The following is an 18,096-nucleotide window of genomic DNA, read 5'->3' as shown; positions in this document are numbered from 1 at the left end:
TCGTGTCTACAATGTTGGCTTACAGGTGGAGGCTTTGGCCCCAGGCCGTGTCATGCTCGGGATGAGAGCATCGGATAACTTAAGAGTAAACCCCTTCTAGGGATATGGTCGTGTTTGCGAATTCCCTCTCTTTCGCTATCTCTATCTCCCTTCATTTCTCATCCTTTCCCTTCCAACAGGACCGAGAGATAGCCACTATGTTGTTATTAAGGAGAATCAGTCTCCTCTTCCTTTTCCTCCTGGAGCTCTCACTCGCAGCATTCGTGGCAGTCCAGCAAGATACCGGCCTCGCAAACCGCATTGGGTCCCAGAAAGCCCTCGTGTGGACATCCGTCCTCACATTCGACCAAGAAGTCACCGAGCAGCAACTCACAGGGATAGCCCGCGACGGATTCATATCCATGCTCGAGAATCTAATCAACGCCAACATGGGAACTAAATGGTTGCCGAAAATCATGACGGCGTTGACGCACGAGGACCCCAAGGAAAAGGGGAAGTGGATTGTATATCTCTCGTCGTCGACGAGGTCGAAGGATTCGCTGGTTTACGAGGTTTCCAGTGCAGATAGGAATGCAGAGAGGTGTGGAAAGATGAGGTCGCTTGTTCCGCAGCAATTGCAGGATACGTTTTCTGCGTGCCAGTTGGGCACCGGGCATGCGCAGCATCAGAACGATGCGAACTGTGGCGAGACCGGGGTGCTGCTGCTGATGGCTGCCAGGACTGGGGATGCTCAGCTGGAGGCAGCGCGCAAATCGAAGGTTGTGGCGTGGAAGGGCACGCTGGGAGCGAACAAGGCATACGAGAGTGGGAGGATCGAGCCGCCTTGCCCATTGAGTGATCGCGGATTTGGCTGCGCGAATACGCTGGATACCCTTGCGAAAGAAATGACGATTGTTAGTACAGAGGAACATTTTCAGGATTCTGATCCGAACGACGCGGAATACACCAACAATATGCCGACGAATGTGGAATTCCTGTCCCTGTACCCTGAGGACGCCTGAAGAGGAGACGCCTCAAGAGTAAGAGCAGCAACAAGAACAGGAATAGATGCAAACCATGTATTACCGATCACAGGGCGAGTTAATGTCAAATGCAGAGTTGTTTAATCATAAAGGTGCATGTCAAGAAATCTCCCGCTCAGGACACATCCTATTCTCCGTCCAGATCCCATTAGAAACAAAGTCGGATATAAACTCAAAGCGAATCTGCTCCTTCCCAAAGGCAGCCCGGACCTCATCAATCTTCTGCTCCATGAGTTTCGTGTTCCAGAACTGCACCCACTTGCGCACGCAGACTCGTTCCAGCACAGGCAAGTGCAGCCGTAGCTTCGATACATTGTAAGCGAGCATATCTAATATCTCCTCTTCATGCCAGCCCTCTATATCGACCGGTGCATAATCGGCCCGCAAGCACAGCTGTTCGACGCTGGCAGGTAACCCCGACGCCAGGTCGGCGGATGGCTCTGTCGACCATCCTGCAAGTAGGTTTACGGGCACTTCAACAGAGCGAAGGTTCGGGAAGTGCGTTAAGAGGCCGTAGAACGGAATGCTGAGATCCTCTTCGCCGTCTTGAAAATAAACGTCGGACATAGTGGGTGGGTAGTACTCGACGCCGAAAGATAGGTTTGTGAGAGACTCTTTGATAGACCGCAGGCCTTGGATAATGGATGGGCCATTTTGCAGGGCTACTTCCTTTTCCCACCTGTATGCCATTCCCAGATGCAGGGTCTTTAAATTAGGGGCATGAGGGAGGATATTAGGGACTTGGGTCTCTGGGATGGTTGTTCGGGCCAGAATGAGACGTTGAAGCCGAGAAAGATCCGGACAGGGTTGATCACGCAGTTCTATACCCTCCTTGGTCCGAAGCCACATCTTTAAGGACCGAAGAGACGGCAAGTAGAACCAGGCAGGGAATTGCTCCGGGTTGCACTCAGGATATCCCGGTAGGTCGTGGATCTCGGGGAGACCGCGACAGACTTCGTCACGACGAACATTGGCGCCATAATCCACGTCTGTGAGCGAGTCGAACGTTGATAACGATGGCGAAGATAGAGCATGTCGTAGCATCAGCCCCGGGAAGCCAGACTGCCACACAAAGGAATAATCAAGCCGCAGAGACTGCAGGTTGTGAAGCTGGGAAAGGAGAATCGACACAAAAGCATATGGGTTCCCACTTTCGAGGGCGCTGGTCCAGCCATCGCCATCCGGGAATGCAGCAGTTTTTACAATAGCTCGAGCGTGCTGCAAGACATCCTTGAACTTCGCGAGCTCTTCTTGACAGACTGACTCGCAGATAGGCGGCTCCCATGTTGCGGCCGTCGAAATTACCTGATGGGACAACAGACTCAGGTGTCGGACATGGGATGCGCGCTCTGGCTTCTGCAGGATGGCGCGAAACAAGAGAAGAATCCTGCGGATGGGGATTGGATGCCACTCCCAGGCAATCTCTCTAAAAAGAAAAGGCTCGATAAGAGAAGAGCTGCTCCTGGACACGAAAAGAAGCGACCAGTAATCCGCTGGCGAGAGGTACTCCAGGATGCCCAGCAAGCAATCACTGGGCAAGGCGATCGGGCTGGGAGCCATCATCAACACAAGAGTGCGGACCAGTGAAGGATGTAGTATCTGAAGATGAAAGAGTAAGAATAAGGATGGCGATACGATCATACAAGCAAGTAATCAAGCATGGCCCGCCCCAATGATCGTCAGCCGATCTTCATCAAAAATGTAAGCCAAGGAGAGAGGTGTAAATAAAAAGGTGCAAAAAAGACATGGGGTCACCCGGGATTGAACCGGGGACCTTTCGATTAAGGATGAAAGAAGTTGAACTTCAGTCGAACGCTACTCCCGCTGAGCTATAACCCCAATTGCTGGGGATTCTGTCCCAGAATTGACATTCTGAATCAGCCGAACTTTCCATCTTTAATCCACTGCCAGGTATATAGAATTAACAAGATGTCCCGCAAGAACAGTCTTACACTTGTCATCCTTCTCCCCCCGGATATCTTATTCCCACCCCACCACCGGTTATTGCAGCTCCCTGTCCACACAGAATATCACCTCCATCGCCGAGCTCTTCGACCCAGTCACCTTCTTAAGGTTATATCGCCCACCGTGATCCCGTTCGTCGGCTTCCCCGTCGGACTGCCATTCTTATAGTCCTGCTGCACGGACAATGCCGTACTTGGAGATACCGGAGAGCGAAATATCTTCAAGGGTCACTCCCGAGACTGACCCGCCCGCCTGGTAGACCGTCTTGATGCGCGCCGTTCTGGCTGTTGACCACCTGTGTGTTGGAGATGGTTACGTCTTTGATTTTGTTGGATTTGCGGTCGCCGACGGATCCAATCGAGAGGCGTGGTCGCCATTAAAATAACCCGTAAATTATGAACTTACCTGCCCACCAATTCACACAAACACCCGTCGAAGGCTTGTTCCACCCGCCGCTTAGCATTGAAAGCTTCGCCGGAGTCAGTCTGCATTCGGGTCTATGTCGGGACGCTGGTTTGCTGATAGCCACCAGTGTCCACATACTAACCCTATCGGGGTATGGGCTCATTTATGTTCTCTCGAAGTAGTCAACCTGTTTGGAGTTGTCTTGCCTGGTTCCGCTGAAAGTACACTGGAACGAACCACGCCAAGCCCTGTTCCAGTACAATCCTGTGTTATGTAGATTGCTGGTGGTGGGCTGCAATCGGGTTATTTTGCTGGTATTTTATTGTTGCTGTTGTGGTAAGCTGCTGTCTGGGTGATATTACTCGTCTGTTACTTTGGCCAATTATTCTTTTAATATATTCAGCTGTTTGTTGCTGTCTGAAAAATGCAAGGCCGGAAATTGAGGAATGATCATGTTATTCTGGAAACTCGCATAAGCACCAAGGACATACAAGCGAGCGGTGGAAGTCTCGGTCAGCAGATAAACTGTGCTGGATTCTTATTCATGGTATGAAGTAAATGGTGGCGTATAAGAGAGCATCGGTTTAAAGTTGACAGCCAAGTCTACGACCAAGAAATGCATATATATATATGTATCACCGACCAAACCCTTTTGCTGCCACTTTGGTAAGAACAAATATTCCGTACTCAATGGCGTACCAAAGAAAAAAAAAAAAAAAAAAAAAAAAAAAAATTAAAGCCAGAGCCTTTCTTATAATAGGAGCGGCACCATAAAATGACCAATCCGGCAGTGGTTGGACTGTATAAAGACCGGCTATAGGGCCTGAACATGCGGAGAATCCGCAGGGTTCCGAAAAATATGCACTCAGAAATAGAAATGTCAATAATTCCAGGCCAATTGTTTTATAACGAGATGGCACTTTGGCGGAGTGGTTAACGCGATGCCCTGCTACTAGTTATTTCGCTGTTAGCCTAGGCATTTCCTTCGGGAGCGTGAGTTCGAATCTCACAGGTGTCGTTCTTTTTTTCCTGATTTCGCTTAATTTTTAGGCCGGTGTGGCCTTGTTTCAGAGCCTGAAATAATCTGCAGACCTCAGAATTCCCCTTTAGTCTTTTATTATTATATTATTATTTTTTTTTTTTTTGGTAAGGACTTATATAGGTGGTAAATTAGCCTTGTCGATCCAGACTGGAAAGATAAACTTACTTCCAACCTGCTCAGCTTGCGAATCCATATCGCGAGCTTAAGGAAGTACGCTGCTCTTCGCTCCCAAACAGATAGTGTCCCTGCTGAAATCGAGGTAACGTAGAGCTGTAGGTACAACACCGAACATCACAATGTGGCGGGATGGAGGCTCCGTTACAGTAACCGACGGATTCGCTGTCAGAGCATACACGGTTGAAGACACCGAGATAATACTAGTTGTTTGTCCTGATTTTGAAAGCAAGGTGCCTGCTTAGTGTCGCATCAATGAAGGCACGCAACAGATGCCGACCACCCTTAGAATTTTGTTGCACCACCAGCACTGCTGGCTCTAGGTAGATGTCCCAGAGGCCTCCCGCCGATACTGGGCGAGGCTGAACCTTGCAAAATTTATATAAGCTAAAGATTGACCACGATCATACTATAATATTCAGAAGTAACGCACTAGAATGGTTACTCTGTAGGCATTGTGAACCCAAATAGAGACCCAGTGATGTTCTGTGGCGTCGATGAGCTCCATAGCAGACGTAAATATGAGCGGTGTTACTAACACTGTGTCGGCAAATATTGCGATGGTCAATTATTTCTGGGACAAATTTTACATCGAGGAGGCACTTTGGCGGAGTGGTTAACGCGATGCCCTGCTACGTCACGTGACCATGCATAGGCATTTCCCTCGGGAGCGTGAGTTCGAATCTCACAGGTGTCGTCTTTTTTTGGCCCCGAATTCTTTTTGTCATGTTTTTGTCGTTTTTTTTGCCATTTTTTGGTAATTTTAGAGACGCACAGGTACAGTATCGACGAACACCTGTCAGATAACACAGCTAGCTATCAGTAGAATGAGAGCGAGATCGACGTCAACAAAACAGGAGGATCATAACCACTGCGCTCATTGCCCCGGCTTCATATAAAGCGACATGGTATTCTCCAACAGACCCTCTACTTCCGCGAAGTCTCTATGAGCCGACTCAAGCGCTGTCGAGAGATAACTAGGGAGTCAGTGGTTTTCCGGAAAGGCCGACGTTGATTGCCTGGGTATTGGAATTGATTTCAGTTGCTGCAGGATGCAGTGAGATTCATCCGTCATATTTTCGTTTGGTGGAAGGGCGGATCAAAGAAAGAAACCAATAACTAAAGAAAACGAAGCGTGGGGGTCTAAATAGGTGTGTGGCCTGGACATTCAGCATTATCGTATGGTTGATGAGCGGCAGGACATTGACGAACTTGGGGAATGAGAGAGGTGATCGAGTGAAACATTTCGTCAATGTAATAAAGGTAATGCTGGCTAGCCATTCTCAGACAGGAGCTTCCCATATTTCATTAGCAGGGTTGCTGCTTGTTAATATTCATCGTAGGGGTGATGTTTAGCAGCCTCTCTAAGTAGCTCAAACATTGCTGAGAAACGGGGCCCTCTATGTTTAAGGACTAACTCAACAACTCTCACCTAGCGGGAGTCCTAGAGTCGTTGGAAGTAGAGAGTTTAGATTTGTTAAAAGCTGACAAGCAGATAATGGGTTTCCTTCACGTCCGTCTTACTCATGCTCTTTTCAATGGATGGCTTCTGATGCCAAACCATCATACTGAGTTCGTCGAAGCTGGAGTTCTTTTCTCAGAATTAGTTATATACACCCAAAAATCTCCCGATGCGATTTATAAAAAAAAGATTTTATACTTACTAGATCGTCCGTCGCTCACTTAGGGTCTTCATCGACAAGTCCCGCAATTGCTACAAGAAACCAATTGCTTTCTGTCGAGTATCATCTCGGGCAGTGCTTGTATTTGATAAAGAAACAAGCTGAAGAGGCTAGACCAGGAGGGCAGCGAAGGACCGAGGTCATTTGTTGCACACTTGGGTGCCATAATTCATGGCCCAGCCTTGGAGGAGTGGATCTGGGACCACTTCATGCTTGACTGAACCCCAGGCAGAGTGGCAGAGGTAACAGGATCTTTGTTTCTGTTCAAGAAGTAGCTTTATGGCCCGGTGTGAACCTGTTCGGACTGGAATGGTAGACTTGAGCTATAGACAAGGAAAGCGTTGGTGAATGCTATTTGTACAACAGAGGGTGTTGTTAACATACTGTATCACTAATGGCGGCCAGATCGCATATAAGACTGACGCAAGCTTCCGGTTCTTCGTAACAGGGCGCACCTTCCGAGCTAGGTTGTTAGAATATAGAATGTCACATATCTGCCAGTGTTATCGTCTGCTAACCTCCTTCTGTTGACATCGACGTCAGCTTCGTGGCCTCGGAGTATTTCGGTCATTCTGTGATGAGACCTCAATAAGTTAGACAATATATCCAGGATAAACGGTATACAAACACTTACTGCCCAACAAGCCAGCCCGATGGTCTGAGTCAAGGTCAAGAATCTCTCAGAGGTAAAAGCCGGCAGTAGGTGAATGGGCCTGCATGGTTGCTGTCATGAAAAGTAGGAAGTTGAGAAAGGGGAGGTAGGAGGCTCCTAGGTATGCTCCGAGTACCCCCGCCACGAGAAAGGTAATGTATAGATGGCAGGAAAGAAAGCGATTTTTATAAGCGTCTGTAGGCATTTGAACCACGCTAAAGCTAAGCGAGGATTCTTTTCTTATTGAAGTTCGGGGTGAATATCAAGGGGTTGAGATTCATATTGATATCTTTAGTTGACACCCCGCTTGCCTTTCACTCAGTATGATACCCTCATATACCATGCTCAATAGACCGCAGTCTCAAGACGAGAGCCCTCACTTCACCAGCAGCTCACACCACGACATTAACAACCCAACCTGAATCCATATCAAAACAAGATGAAATAATATGTCCCTAACCAAACTAGGCCACGTCCCCTCCCTATTCCCGCATATCAAAGATGAATGGTGGAAAGACGCCCACAGCAAGACCTTACTCTGGACAGACAGCCCTAACAACCGCAGAATGCACCACCCTCCTGCAGATCCCAAAGTCCACGTCCTCTTCTCCGCCCCCAATTCTTCAAATGCCAAAGTGGAAGTGCAAGTTCTCGACCCCTGCTGCAGCCAGGGCAGACACAAAAACACCCTCGCAGCCTCATTCTATCGGCCACCATCCACGGCCTAGACCAAAGTACCCACCTACCTACCCACCTACTTGCTCGACTTAGCAAGACAGCGCGCGCAAATCAGAGAATGTGATCAGCAACACGCTCTAGACACCCGGCAACGTGCGCACCATCCATCCCCGTGCCGAACGAATATTACGACCTTGTCCTCCTTGGAACTCCTTCGGTCATGGATCCCGGGATGATAACCTGGGCTCCTCCGGGAGACAGCGCGTGTGTTTAAACCAGACGGGATCTTTGTTGTTGATTACCTTGATAGAGGGTGAATGGTGTATGCGTGAGGATGTACCTGCCGCTGGATGGGAGTGGTTGGTTACACCAGGGCCAAGGCCATTGTATACAAATGTCAAAACTACATGGTACAAGAAGGGAAAAAAAAAGTCAAAGACGGAGAAGAACGAGAAGAGCGTGAAGAAACTGACTGCCCTACGCGAAAGCCAGCTCTCACCGGGTAAGATGCATCTCGCGAGCCGGGAGATTGTGTTGATTTCCAATGGCGGCGCCGCGTTTATACCAGGATCTGTCCTACGCGATGCAGCTTTATGTTGTGCCTGATATGGAGGGGTTTTTTGGGGGTGAGAAGGGGATGAGGATTACATCTGATCTGTATCTGATGGGCTATAGACAGCTTCTTAACTTATTACGTGGAAGGCTGCCTCCTCGTCTTGGTCTTTGTCGACGTTCACGAGCTGTGCTGGGTGTTGAACCCCCAGGATGCGGATACGTATGTTCATCTGCATATCACCCTGGACTATGAAGAGGGCAAGGGATGGCTGCTCTATGCGACGGCGACAATAGAGACTGGGATGGTTGTGATTGCTGATGCGCCGTATGCGATCGTTCCCGCCGTCCCGCCGATAGCAACGAAGCCCTAATCTGCAGTAACCTGTGTAGACTATTATCCGGATGCATGCTGATCGGGACCTCGAGCTGAGTCAAATCTACTAACCCTAATTCACGGCAAAAGCTTGATTTCCCATGGAGCAATTGGTTCAAGCTGGAATCGATGGCCTGCTGGGCAACCGTGAACGCTGGCTACAGGAAAGACTACAGCACTGGGCGGACCTTGTCGAACGGTATCTAAGCGATTAAGACCTGGGCCTGCTGAGTCCGAGACCTCCACCGTCATCTGCAAAGAAGAAACAAAACCTTCGGACTGTACACCGTCACGACAGCGGCGGGATGGATGGTTATGGCCAATGCTTCATTGCGTGCATTTATTTATCAGTCGGTGCATAAGTCTCTCGAGAGGAGACAGAAGCGGATTATACATAAACCTACTTTCTCTCCGTCTTGAATCCGCGACCGCTGTTTGAATGAGCGAGGCGAGCCTCCTGTCGACTGCCAGATAGAGAGTAATGCTAAATTGGCATACCTATCTCGAAGAGGCTGGGAAATTGGATATTTGGAATCCGGTCGCGGACCCCGGAGTAAATAAACCTGTTCTTCGAGGTTCCTAGAATCCCTGGAATTACTGCCTCGGAAAGGAGAGGGGGGCGATCCCATCCCTGCATTCCGGTTTGAGGTATCGCGAGGCGCAGGAGGTGGCAACAGGCAATTAATCCCACTGCCCATTCCGGGCCGGCGATCAATTCGGGACGATTGAGTTTAGATCCGAAATATTGCCGTCTGCATTGTGTAGTGTATACAGAATTTATACTCCGTGGGTCAACAAAGTAGCCCGTATAGTCAGTTCTTTGATGGACCTGGTTGAGTGTTCTGGAAGTGTTCTATCCGTAATCTGACACTCTTGGCTTGTCTCACTAGTAACAACGTCGGGAACAAACGGCTTAGTCTACCGGCTAAAAATAGCCGGCATTTAGACTTCTATAGCCCTTACATGCTATCTATACAAATTATTCAGTCATTATTTTCCATTTAGTCGCTCAATAACAATCATTAGTTCATTACCGACTATCGAATCCTAACTCCGTTCCGAATAATTAGTTGCTCCTGGTATACTGTAACTGCAGACAGATCATAATTCATTTACTTGGTTGTATATGTACATATCGTCGTATCCTACATCCTATCCAACCTCCAGCTCCTTCTCGCGGTACTCCGGCGCCGGCACCTCCATGTCAATCCCAGGAGGCCCCAGCGCAGCAACCCCAAGCGAGACAACGTGAACCGGGAACTGGAACTCGACTATCCGTACCTGCAGATAATTAGTTTAAGCGATATAGTAAGATAAAGTGAAGGAAAACTCACGTTATTCCCCCCAAACCCAATCCCAAGCCGGATCTCCAGTCTATACCCGCGACGGATATTACTCGTCTCGAACGTCGGAGACAGAAATGGCGGAACGAAATACCGGCTCCATAGACTTTTATCCAGACTGAACACCAGTTCTTCGCCGCCGCCCGTCTCGCCGCTATCTCGGATCTCAGGCACAAACGGCTGTTGCAGATTAGCCATTGTCTGCACGACCCACGACCGGGTGTGCGATTCCGAGCGCCCCTTTGCGCGGACGTCGGTTGTTTCGAAGAGCATGGACTGGAAGTCGTGGAGGTAGATGTTGTCGCTGTTGATGTTGGTGATTTCCACGCAGAGCGGGATTGGGCTGTTGAGTACGAGGAAGGGCCCGTTGAGGAGCTTTGCGCGGGCCTCGCAGGTGGATGAGGGATCAATACCTCCCGCGCTGGAGGTGATTCTCCTCGTTTGTGTTTGGAGTTGCGTATTTGAGGGGAGAGTTGTGTTGGGTCGAGAGGAGTGGATGTTTATGCCCCGGGTCTGTTCGTGTTAGTTTAGCTCCACCAATTTAACTAGCACACACTTCAGCACTTACAGCTTTGCGACCACCACGGAGGAGACCCCGGCCATTTTGGCGGACTGTCGCTTCGAGGACGTACTTTATCTCCTCTGGGGACGATTTGTCGCCTGTGGATGGTGGCAGTTGCGACCTTTTACTTGTCTTGTGGGGTTGTGTTGTCTGGGGCAGCTAGTCCAGTTAGTGATTAGTCTCATTAGGGCACGCCATGAAATGAACCATAAATCAACTAAACCAACCATAAATGAACTGACCTTGATTGAGAATGCAAATACATGCTCTCCTGGAGGCAGAGTGACATTTTTGCAGGTAAAAGCGTTGGCGCATTTACTCGGCGGGAACAGCTGCTCAGATGTATTCAAGAGCTGTCGTCCGTATTAACATTTTCTCCCTTCTTTTCAATCCCAGAAAGTCAGACATACCTGATGCGACTCAGTAAGTCGTCCAGAGTGCACTCTCGACGTTGCGGACCCGGACAGCCTGATTGCGACCGTGGCGATGTCGAGCTGTGTGTCGGAGGCGAGAACGACCTGGCCCGCGACGGTGCCTGCAGAAGACTCCTTGCAGAGGTGGATACGGACGTCCATGCAGGGAGAAGCCCCAAGGAAGCGGTCCACTTGCGACAGCATGGAATTGGAGCGACGGGCTTTTAGCCAGGCGGAGGCGTGGAAGAGGAGGCTAAGGAACAGCATCCTCGCGTGTGTATTTGTAGTGAGGCCATGTCCGGCTGTGGGCATAATCAGTGAACTCAGCTGCCGAAGAGCTCGTCAAGTCGGTCGGGATAGGCAGTCGGGATAGAGCAGAAAGCAGACAGACATTTGATGATTGAACGATTGATCGAGATGGATTGGAGGTGATATATCTGACGCTGGATGTGGTCGGCATAACGAGTAACGATGGCCCTGCTCCACCCGATGCGATCGTCGAGTCTGGACTGACGCACACATCAGATCGCGCCCTGCTGCTAAGAATAAGCTGGCGTCATCAAGTCAATCACTGACTGTTCGGTTGCAATGTCGCGAAATGTCTGACCCTTTGTCTCGTCCGTTGATTACTGGGTCCACGTGGAGCGCTTTTGTTGTCGCCTGTCGGCTCCGACCCTCCTGCGTCTCTCGCCCTTCCATCTCCATCTCTCGTCTCTCTCAATCCCTCCTCTCACCACTTCTCTCTCCCCCCGGTCCTCCCCCGCCAATATGGATCGAGGCATCGATGAATCCCATCCTCTGCGCTCCTACGAGCCTCTGGACGAGGATGCCCAATATGTGCACACCCAAGGATACCACCCGCAGGAATACGCCCTCCCGCAAGACTCTGTGAGCTCCCCGCCCGTCTCAAAATTCCGTCCACCAAACTGATATATTTAGTCCATGTTTCACAACAGCAATGAACCTCCCTACCACCTCGCCCCGTCGCCGTCGCAGTCTCCGTTTCCTGACCCCCTTCGTCCGCCCTCAACTTCCTCCTGGCAGTCTGGATTCAACCCACAAAATCCCCAGGAAATGGCCTACTTGCATCCCGCGCCCACGCCCGGCTCCGAGAGGAGCAGCATTACTTCCTGGCAGCGTCGCCAGACGGGAGGTCTGCGCCGCTACCCGACCCGCCGAGTTAAATTGGTCAAGGGCACCGTCTTGAGCGTTGACCATCCGGTTCCAAGTGCCGTCCTCAACTCGGTTGAGCCGCAGTATCGAGAATCCGGGGCCTCAAGTCCCGAGGAATTCACCCATTTACGATGTGTGTACATTATAAATCACAATTACAGTGGTCTTGCTGACAATGCTTTAGATACTGCGGCAACGTGCGACCCCGACGACTTCACACTGCGGAATGGCTACAACCTCCGTGCCTCCATGTACAACCGCTACACCGAACTTCTCATCGCGATTACCTACTACAATGAGGACCGGATCCTCACAGCCCGCACCCTCCACGGTGTCATGCAAAACGTCCGCGACATTGTCAACTTGAAAAGAACCCAGTTCTGGAACAAGGGAGGCCCCGCGTGGCAGAAAATCGTCGTCTGCCTGGTCTTTGACGGGATCAGCCCCTGCGACAAGGAGACCCTCGACTTGCTGGCAACTATAGGGATCTACCAGGATGGAATCATGAAACACGACATCGACGGGAAAGACACCGAGGCGCATATTGTTCGTGACGTCGTCATCCCAACTATTTGAGAAGACTAACCTAACTCTGGCCTAGTTCGAGTACACTACTCAATTGTCGATCACGCCGTCATTGCAACTGGTCCGCCCGCAAAGCGGCGATCCGTCCAATCTCCCGCCAGTGCAGATGATTTTCTGTCTGAAGCAGAAAAACAGCAAAAAAATTAATTCCCATCGCTGGCTGTTCAACGCCTTTGGACGGATCCTGAACCCAGAGGTATGTGTTTTGATCGATGCGGGGACGAAACCAGGCCACAAATCGCTTCTTTCTCTCTGGGAGTCCTTCTATAACAACAAGAACCTCGGTGGAGCGTGCGGTGAGATTCACGCTCTACTCGGTCCGCGCTGGAATAAGCTCGCGAATCCGCTCGTCGCGGCGCAGAACTTTGAATATAAAATCTCGAATATTCTCGACAAACCGCTTGAGAGTTCGTTCGGGTATGTCAGTGTCTTGCCCGGTGCGTTTTCTGCGTACCGCTACCGTGCTATCATGGGCCGACCGTTAGAGCAATACTTCCACGGTGACCACACGCTGTCGAAGAGACTGGGGAAGAAGGGTATCGAGGGAATGAATATCTTCAAGAAGAACATGTTCTTGGCCGAGGATCGTATTCTGTGCTTCGAGCTTGTCGCCAAGGCAGGCCAGAAGTGGACATTGAGTTATGTCAAGGCGTCGAAGGGAGAGACTGACGTTCCAGAAGGTATGCTTGCCTGACTTTTACTTATTTTCGAGATGCTAATGAAACAGCACCACCCGAGTTCCTCAGTCAGAGACGACGATGGCTCAACGGTTCGTTTGCTGCCAGTCTGTATGCCATCATGCACTTTTCGCGCATTTACAAAAGTGGCCATAATTTGATCCGGTTGTTCTTTTTGCACGTGCAATTGATCTATAACATCGCCCAGCTCATCATGACGTGGTTTTCGCTGGGTATGTCTTCCGTCCTTGTGTTCGATCAGTTGCTAATGATTCGAAGCATCGTACTGGCTCACCACCTCGGTCATCATGGACGTTGTCGGGAACCCGAGTTCAACGAACCACTACAAAGGTTGGCCGTTCGGAAACGAAGCCACGCCCATCGTCAACAACGTTGTCAAGATCCTGTACCTGGTGTTCCTTATGCACCAATTCTTCCTCGCCCTCGGAAACAGACCTAAGGGGTAAGAATTGCCCGTGGCCATACCATACTTTTGAACTAGCTAACAACAACAGTGCGCAAGTACCGTACATCCTCTCCTTTGGTTATTTCGCCATCGTGCAGCTGTACATTCTCGTCGACTCCTTCTATCTCGTTGTCCAAGCCTTTAGCGGCGGCAATATCGACCTCGACTTCGACCATGGTGCCGGCGGCTTCATTGCCTCCTTCTTCACCTCCACGACCGGTCTTGTCCTCCTCGCCCTCGCCGCCACCTACGGAACCTATTTCATCGGCAGTTTTCTATACCTCGACCCCTGGCACCTCATCACCTCCTCCTGGGCTTACTTCCTTGGCATGCCCTCTACCATTAACGTCCTCAACGTCTACGCCTTTTGCAACTGGCACGACGTCTCGTGGGGAACCAAGGGATCCGACAACGCCGCGTCCTCGCTGCCCTCAGCCCAGACCAAGGGCGCCGCCGATGGCGCCAAGGGCAACTTCGTCGAGGAACTCGATAAGCCGCAGGCCGATATCGACACCGAGTTCGAGCAGACCGTTCGCCGCGCGCTCTCGGAGTACAAGGAGCCCCCGCCCGAGAAGAATGTTTCCCTGGATGACTCGTACAAGACTTTCCGTACGAACTTGATTCTTCTCTGGACGCTGAGCAATTCGTTGCTTGTGCTGCTGGTCACGAATGCCGGTATCAAGACGTTGTGTTTGACAGTATGTCCTTATACCATTAAATATTGATTATTTGATTATTCGGTGCTAACTAAGTCCAGTCTGAATCCACAAACCGCACGGCGTGGTACTTCAAGGTCCTGCTGTTGACCACTTCCGCCTTGTCCATTTTCCGTTTCATGGGTGCCTTGTGGTTCCTCGGGAAGACCGGGCTGTTGTGTGCTTTCCGCCGGCGCTGATTCCTGCGCCTGCTTACCTGCCTTCTTGCGTATCTGCATTGCGTCGGTTCCTACCTAGGGTTATGTATCTGTATTATTGCGGTGATTTTCTCGAATTTGTTTTCTGTTTTAATATCTAATCTCATACTTTGATTGGATCGGATCGGATGGACGGACATGGATGCATAATGCACATTGCACTTCCATAATGAAAATGGAACGGAAAATGGAATATTTGGTTGTTTTATAGTTACTTAGCACTACTCTGGTAGAATGTATATTACCCCTGAAGTCAGAACTTCGGTTACAAGTGGCTGGCTGTCTCCCATACATGGATAACAAGCGTCCGGAATCCACGGAACCCGAATATGGAACTCAAAATTATGAATTATGAATGGTTATTTGTTAAATCTGAAACCTGGTTTCTAAAAATGGATCCCAGGAATAGATTAAGCAGAGTACACTGTGTGGAGTGCCTGATTGGCAGTTCGGCACGTTGGGATCTCCAGAGTGATGGCGCAGTTTTGGCACCGGGGGACTTGGCGGGATTTGACTTTTTTATTTTTTTTTACCCTTTTCTTTTCTTTTATTTTAGTTTTTTTTTTTTTATAATTCATATATACTAGTGAGTAGTGACTATCGGACGATACTTTATAGGTCGGGTGTGTTTAGAATTGATTGATATTATCATTTACTGCCTGCTTCTTTTTTTCTTTTGGTTATATGGTTGATGTGCAGATTGTTCTCCACCACCTGGTCCAGTCAGTCACACGACACACAATTTCCGCCCGGCGATCTCCGTCCGTAGGGCAGAGCAGAGGCAGAGGCAGAGTAGTTGTACTACTAGTAGTAGTAGTGAACACTGAACAGCAGCAGGTAACTACTGTTTGTTCTTGATTAACCATGTCAACGCGGCGCGTGGTATGTACCCAGCCAGCCTTTTTATATTCCTATTTCTATTCCTATACCTACCGACAAGATACCTTAATACTTCCATACTATTTCCCAATTTCTAACTTATTGGACAGTGCGATGCATGTCATTCCCGCAAGGTATGCCAACAAATATATACATAAACTCCTGTTTTGCTTCCAGCTAAGAAACAAACAGGTACGATGCGACAGAAACGATCCTTGCGGGAACTGTCTGGACCAGAGTTCTATCTGTACAAGGAGTAGAGGGATGAGGAGGCTGCCGAAGAGGGATCTACAGAGTGAACGACGGAGACATAGGCATAGTAGTCGTGGTCGTGGCAATGCCCTTGTTCTTGCGCCGAGGAGTGTCAGTGCCAGTGCCAGTGCGAGTGCGAGAGCTTCTTACCGTCCTGGTGCTGCTGAATTGTCCCCAGATATTGCTGCGCAGCAACAGACTGAATTTGGACTGGATATTGGGTTTGGATCTGGATTTGAACCTCAACCTGAGGATGGGTTTGTGCTGGATATGTTTGATGACCAGCAACTCATGCTCTTGAATGATTTCGACTTGGATATGAATATGAATATGAATATGAATATGAACATGAGCATGAACATGAACATGGGATACAGCTGGATGGAGATTGTCCCGCTGACAGAGGACCAGATGATTCGGTGGCAGGTCAACGCATCGCAGGATATTACCTGGAGTATAGAGCGACGGCGGGCGCTGGAGTCTGCGCTGTCGGTTGCCGGGAGGGTTCTGGGGAGTATGGAGCAGAGCCAGGGAATGGAGACAGAGACGGGGGTTGAGCGGCATATCCCCTCGTTGGAGCTCTTGTATTGGATGTTGAACGGTATGAATGCCTTTCTTTACCTGTCTATGTAAACAGGGGCTAATTCGTATATGGAACAGACATCGGAAGCCCTAAGTTCGGCTCCTTCATCTCTGACTACTTCAGACATGTTAGCAAAGACTCTCTCAAACACATGGGTCTATCCCTGATATCGAATACCGGGACATCTCCAGACTCAACGCTCTACACCGTCTGCGTCAACTCGCTCGCATTCAAGTTTTTAAACGCAACACTTGGGACTGCGCGAGACGACGACAATGACGAACTAACCCAGAACCTCCGCCACAAAGCCCTTCTCTACCGCGAGACTGCAAAAGCTGCATTGAAGGAGATACCACTAATAACCAAGCCATCTCTCCAATTGCTCCAAGCCCTTTTATGTGGGATTTTTCTACACCAGGGGTCCGGCGATACGAATACCTGCCGCGAGCTAACGAAGACCGCATGCCGTGTATGCATGGATATCGGGCTCTACCCTGGCGCCACCGATCTTCAATCCGTCTCCGAGGCAGAGTACTACTGCTTCATGTGGTGCTACAAGCTCGACCGGAACTACGCGTGGAAATCCGGGGGAGCGAGGATACTGACTATAGATGCGGACCCTGAGATTGTCATCAATCCTTGGACAGCGCTGAATGTCTCCGCTTCTGAACTTATCCTTATCAACCTGGACCTAGCGAAAGTCCAAGATGCGATGATCCCGTTCTTGAATGACCCGGCTCGAGTGGCGAGGGAGGACGTATTCAACCTGGAATATGGTATCGGGACGAATCTATTAAGGAGGATGGAGCGGATTCGTCGGGATATTGATCAGGTACTACTACTATGTATCACAATCAAGGATGAATTCCCCTGCTGATTGATACTGTATTACAGATAAGAGAACCCTCTCCAAAATGGACAGGCCTTGATACCACCAGCGAAATCGCCACGCTTGACTTTGCCTACCACTGCATCCTCACCAACCTGCTGCACTTGCGCCAGCTCGCTCTCAGCAACACCCAGGCTCAGGACCAGACCCAGCTCTATACCCAGATCGCAACGCCCGTAGAGACGTACCTTGATTGCGCGCGCCGGGGACTCCAGGCCCTGATTTCCCTCTGCGCATCGGACGATAGACGGAAGACAGTTGCTTATTTACACTGGTACCAACCCTTCCTCCCTTATCCAAATAACTGCATCACAACATAACTACCTACCTAACTATGTAAGTAACAACCACTAATATAAGAGAATAGGACTCTATTATACTACCCCATAACAGCATACATCGCGCTCTTCTACAACGCCATCGCAACCTCGCACAGCGGCGACTTTGCCATATTGACGACTGTCGCGAGATGTCTCGCAAAGGCGGGCCCTCTGAGTCCGCGCGTTGCGGCCATGCAGGGTCTTTTTCAGGAATTTGTCGTGCTTTGTCGCGGGGTGATTTTTGGTGGTGGTGATGACGTTGGTTTAGATGTAGGGAATACTAATAGTGAGATGGGCTTGGTTTCGGTGCCTTTTGGGTTGGGTGGAGGAGGGATTGGGAATGGAGATTGATATAATCAAAATATTTAAATATTTTCTACCGCTGTAAGATATTGGAATGTTATATTACTTGCTGGTCAAGACAATTGGAACGGACGCTGAGAGTTCAGCCCTAATCCCATATCCGCTGTCTACCACCAATAACAGCCAACAT

The 18,096-nt window shown here is 49.8% G+C and overlaps 7 protein-coding genes and 3 non-coding genes across 10 annotated transcripts; 7 read left to right on the top strand and 3 right to left on the bottom strand.

Annotated features, from left to right (window-relative positions):
- Positions 1–49: 49 nt before the first annotated feature.
- ASPSYDRAFT_51209 (uncharacterized protein) lies at positions 50–1,399 on the top strand. Its single transcript, XM_040848246.1, has one exon. It carries the CDS (start codon positions 198–200, stop codon positions 999–1,001), a length of 804 nt encoding a protein of 267 aa, XP_040696917.1. The 5' UTR covers positions 50–197; the 3' UTR covers positions 1,002–1,399.
- On the bottom strand, positions 1,122–2,582 carry ASPSYDRAFT_36664 (F-box protein; the record flags this gene model as incomplete). Its single annotated transcript, XM_040845453.1, has 1 exon — positions 1,122–2,582. The coding sequence occupies one exon, from the start codon at positions 2,580–2,582 to the stop codon at positions 1,122–1,124; it is 1,461 nt and encodes a 486-aa protein (XP_040696916.1).
- Positions 2,583–2,768: 186 nt separating this feature from the next.
- Positions 2,769–2,861, bottom strand: ASPSYDRAFT_t131. Its single transcript has one exon. It is a non-coding gene; the product is annotated as a tRNA-Phe (tRNA).
- Positions 2,862–4,307: 1,446 nt separating this feature from the next.
- ASPSYDRAFT_t132 lies at positions 4,308–4,410 on the top strand. The gene has a single exon. It is a non-coding gene; the product is annotated as a tRNA-Ser (tRNA).
- Positions 4,411–5,206: 796 nt separating this feature from the next.
- Positions 5,207–5,305, top strand: ASPSYDRAFT_t133. The gene has a single exon. It is a non-coding gene; the product is annotated as a tRNA-Ser (tRNA).
- A 1,892-nt stretch (positions 5,306–7,197) lies between these two features.
- ASPSYDRAFT_543003 (uncharacterized protein) lies at positions 7,198–7,708 on the top strand. The gene has a single exon (XM_040848831.1). The coding sequence runs from the start codon at positions 7,392–7,394 to the stop codon at positions 7,668–7,670; it is 279 nt and encodes a 92-aa protein (XP_040696915.1). The 5' UTR covers positions 7,198–7,391; the 3' UTR covers positions 7,671–7,708.
- A 456-nt stretch (positions 7,709–8,164) lies between these two features.
- ASPSYDRAFT_137190 (uncharacterized protein) lies at positions 8,165–8,733 on the top strand (the record flags this gene model as incomplete). The annotated part of the gene is made up of 2 exons (XM_040840784.1): positions 8,165–8,246; positions 8,296–8,733. The coding sequence occupies 2 exons, from the start codon at positions 8,165–8,167 to the stop codon at positions 8,544–8,546; spliced, it is 333 nt and encodes a 110-aa protein (XP_040696914.1). The 3' UTR covers positions 8,547–8,733.
- Positions 8,734–9,556: 823 nt separating this feature from the next.
- ASPSYDRAFT_51206 (uncharacterized protein) lies at positions 9,557–11,294 on the bottom strand. The gene is made up of 5 exons (XM_040848245.1): positions 10,864–11,294; positions 10,696–10,806; positions 10,460–10,612; positions 9,883–10,404; positions 9,557–9,829 (listed from the first exon to the last, which is right to left on the bottom strand). Exons 1-5 carry the CDS (start codon positions 11,176–11,178, stop codon positions 9,701–9,703), a joined length of 1,230 nt encoding a protein of 409 aa, XP_040696913.1. The 5' UTR covers positions 11,179–11,294; the 3' UTR covers positions 9,557–9,700.
- Positions 11,295–11,634: 340 nt separating this feature from the next.
- On the top strand, positions 11,635–14,662 carry ASPSYDRAFT_94933 (uncharacterized protein; the record flags this gene model as incomplete). Its single annotated transcript, XM_040853049.1, has 8 exons — positions 11,635–11,754; positions 11,806–12,172; positions 12,224–12,585; positions 12,641–13,304; positions 13,352–13,534; positions 13,581–13,764; positions 13,817–14,465; positions 14,525–14,662. The coding sequence occupies 8 exons, from the start codon at positions 11,635–11,637 to the stop codon at positions 14,660–14,662; spliced, it is 2,667 nt and encodes an 888-aa protein (XP_040696912.1).
- An 889-nt stretch (positions 14,663–15,551) lies between these two features.
- Positions 15,552–18,095, top strand: ASPSYDRAFT_51201 (fungal specific transcription factor domain-containing protein). The gene is made up of 5 exons (XM_040848244.1): positions 15,552–15,693; positions 15,752–16,412; positions 16,472–17,226; positions 17,289–17,557; positions 17,651–18,095. The coding sequence occupies exons 2-5, from the start codon at positions 15,824–15,826 to the stop codon at positions 17,952–17,954; spliced, it is 1,917 nt and encodes a 638-aa protein (XP_040696911.1). The 5' UTR covers positions 15,552–15,693; positions 15,752–15,823; the 3' UTR covers positions 17,955–18,095.
- The last annotated feature ends 1 nt before the right edge of the window (position 18,096 follows it).

The sequence above is a fragment of the Aspergillus sydowii genome, assembly GCF_001890705.1.
Source record: "Aspergillus sydowii CBS 593.65 unplaced genomic scaffold ASPSYscaffold_17, whole genome shotgun sequence".
In the NCBI taxonomy this organism is placed as follows: domain Eukaryota; kingdom Fungi; phylum Ascomycota; class Eurotiomycetes; order Eurotiales; family Aspergillaceae; genus Aspergillus; species Aspergillus sydowii.
The sequence above is the reverse complement of the archived record's forward strand: the minus strand, read 5'-3'. Positions and strand labels throughout refer to the sequence as shown.

Coding starts and splice junctions, on each gene's coding strand:
- ASPSYDRAFT_51206 (XM_040848245.1), bottom strand. CDS start 11,178: ATGCCCACAGCCGGACATGGCCTCACTACAAATACACACGCGAGGATG. Junction 10,807..10,863: donor GACTTACTGAGTCGCATCAG/GTATGTCTGACT, acceptor TACGGACGACAG/CTCTTGAATACATCTGAGCA. Junction 9,830..9,882: donor TTGGGTTTGGGGGGAATAAC/GTGAGTTTTCCT, acceptor AATTATCTGCAG/GTACGGATAGTCGAGTTCCA.
- ASPSYDRAFT_51209 (XM_040848246.1), top strand. CDS start 198: ATGTTGTTATTAAGGAGAATCAGTCTCCTCTTCCTTTTCCTCCTGGAG.
- ASPSYDRAFT_543003 (XM_040848831.1), top strand. CDS start 7,392: ATGTCCCTAACCAAACTAGGCCACGTCCCCTCCCTATTCCCGCATATC.
- ASPSYDRAFT_51201 (XM_040848244.1), top strand. CDS start 15,824: ATGAGGAGGCTGCCGAAGAGGGATCTACAGAGTGAACGACGGAGACAT. Junction 16,413..16,471: donor CTTGTATTGGATGTTGAACG/GTATGAATGCCT, acceptor TATATGGAACAG/ACATCGGAAGCCCTAAGTTC. Junction 17,227..17,288: donor TTCGTCGGGATATTGATCAG/GTACTACTACTA, acceptor ACTGTATTACAG/ATAAGAGAACCCTCTCCAAA.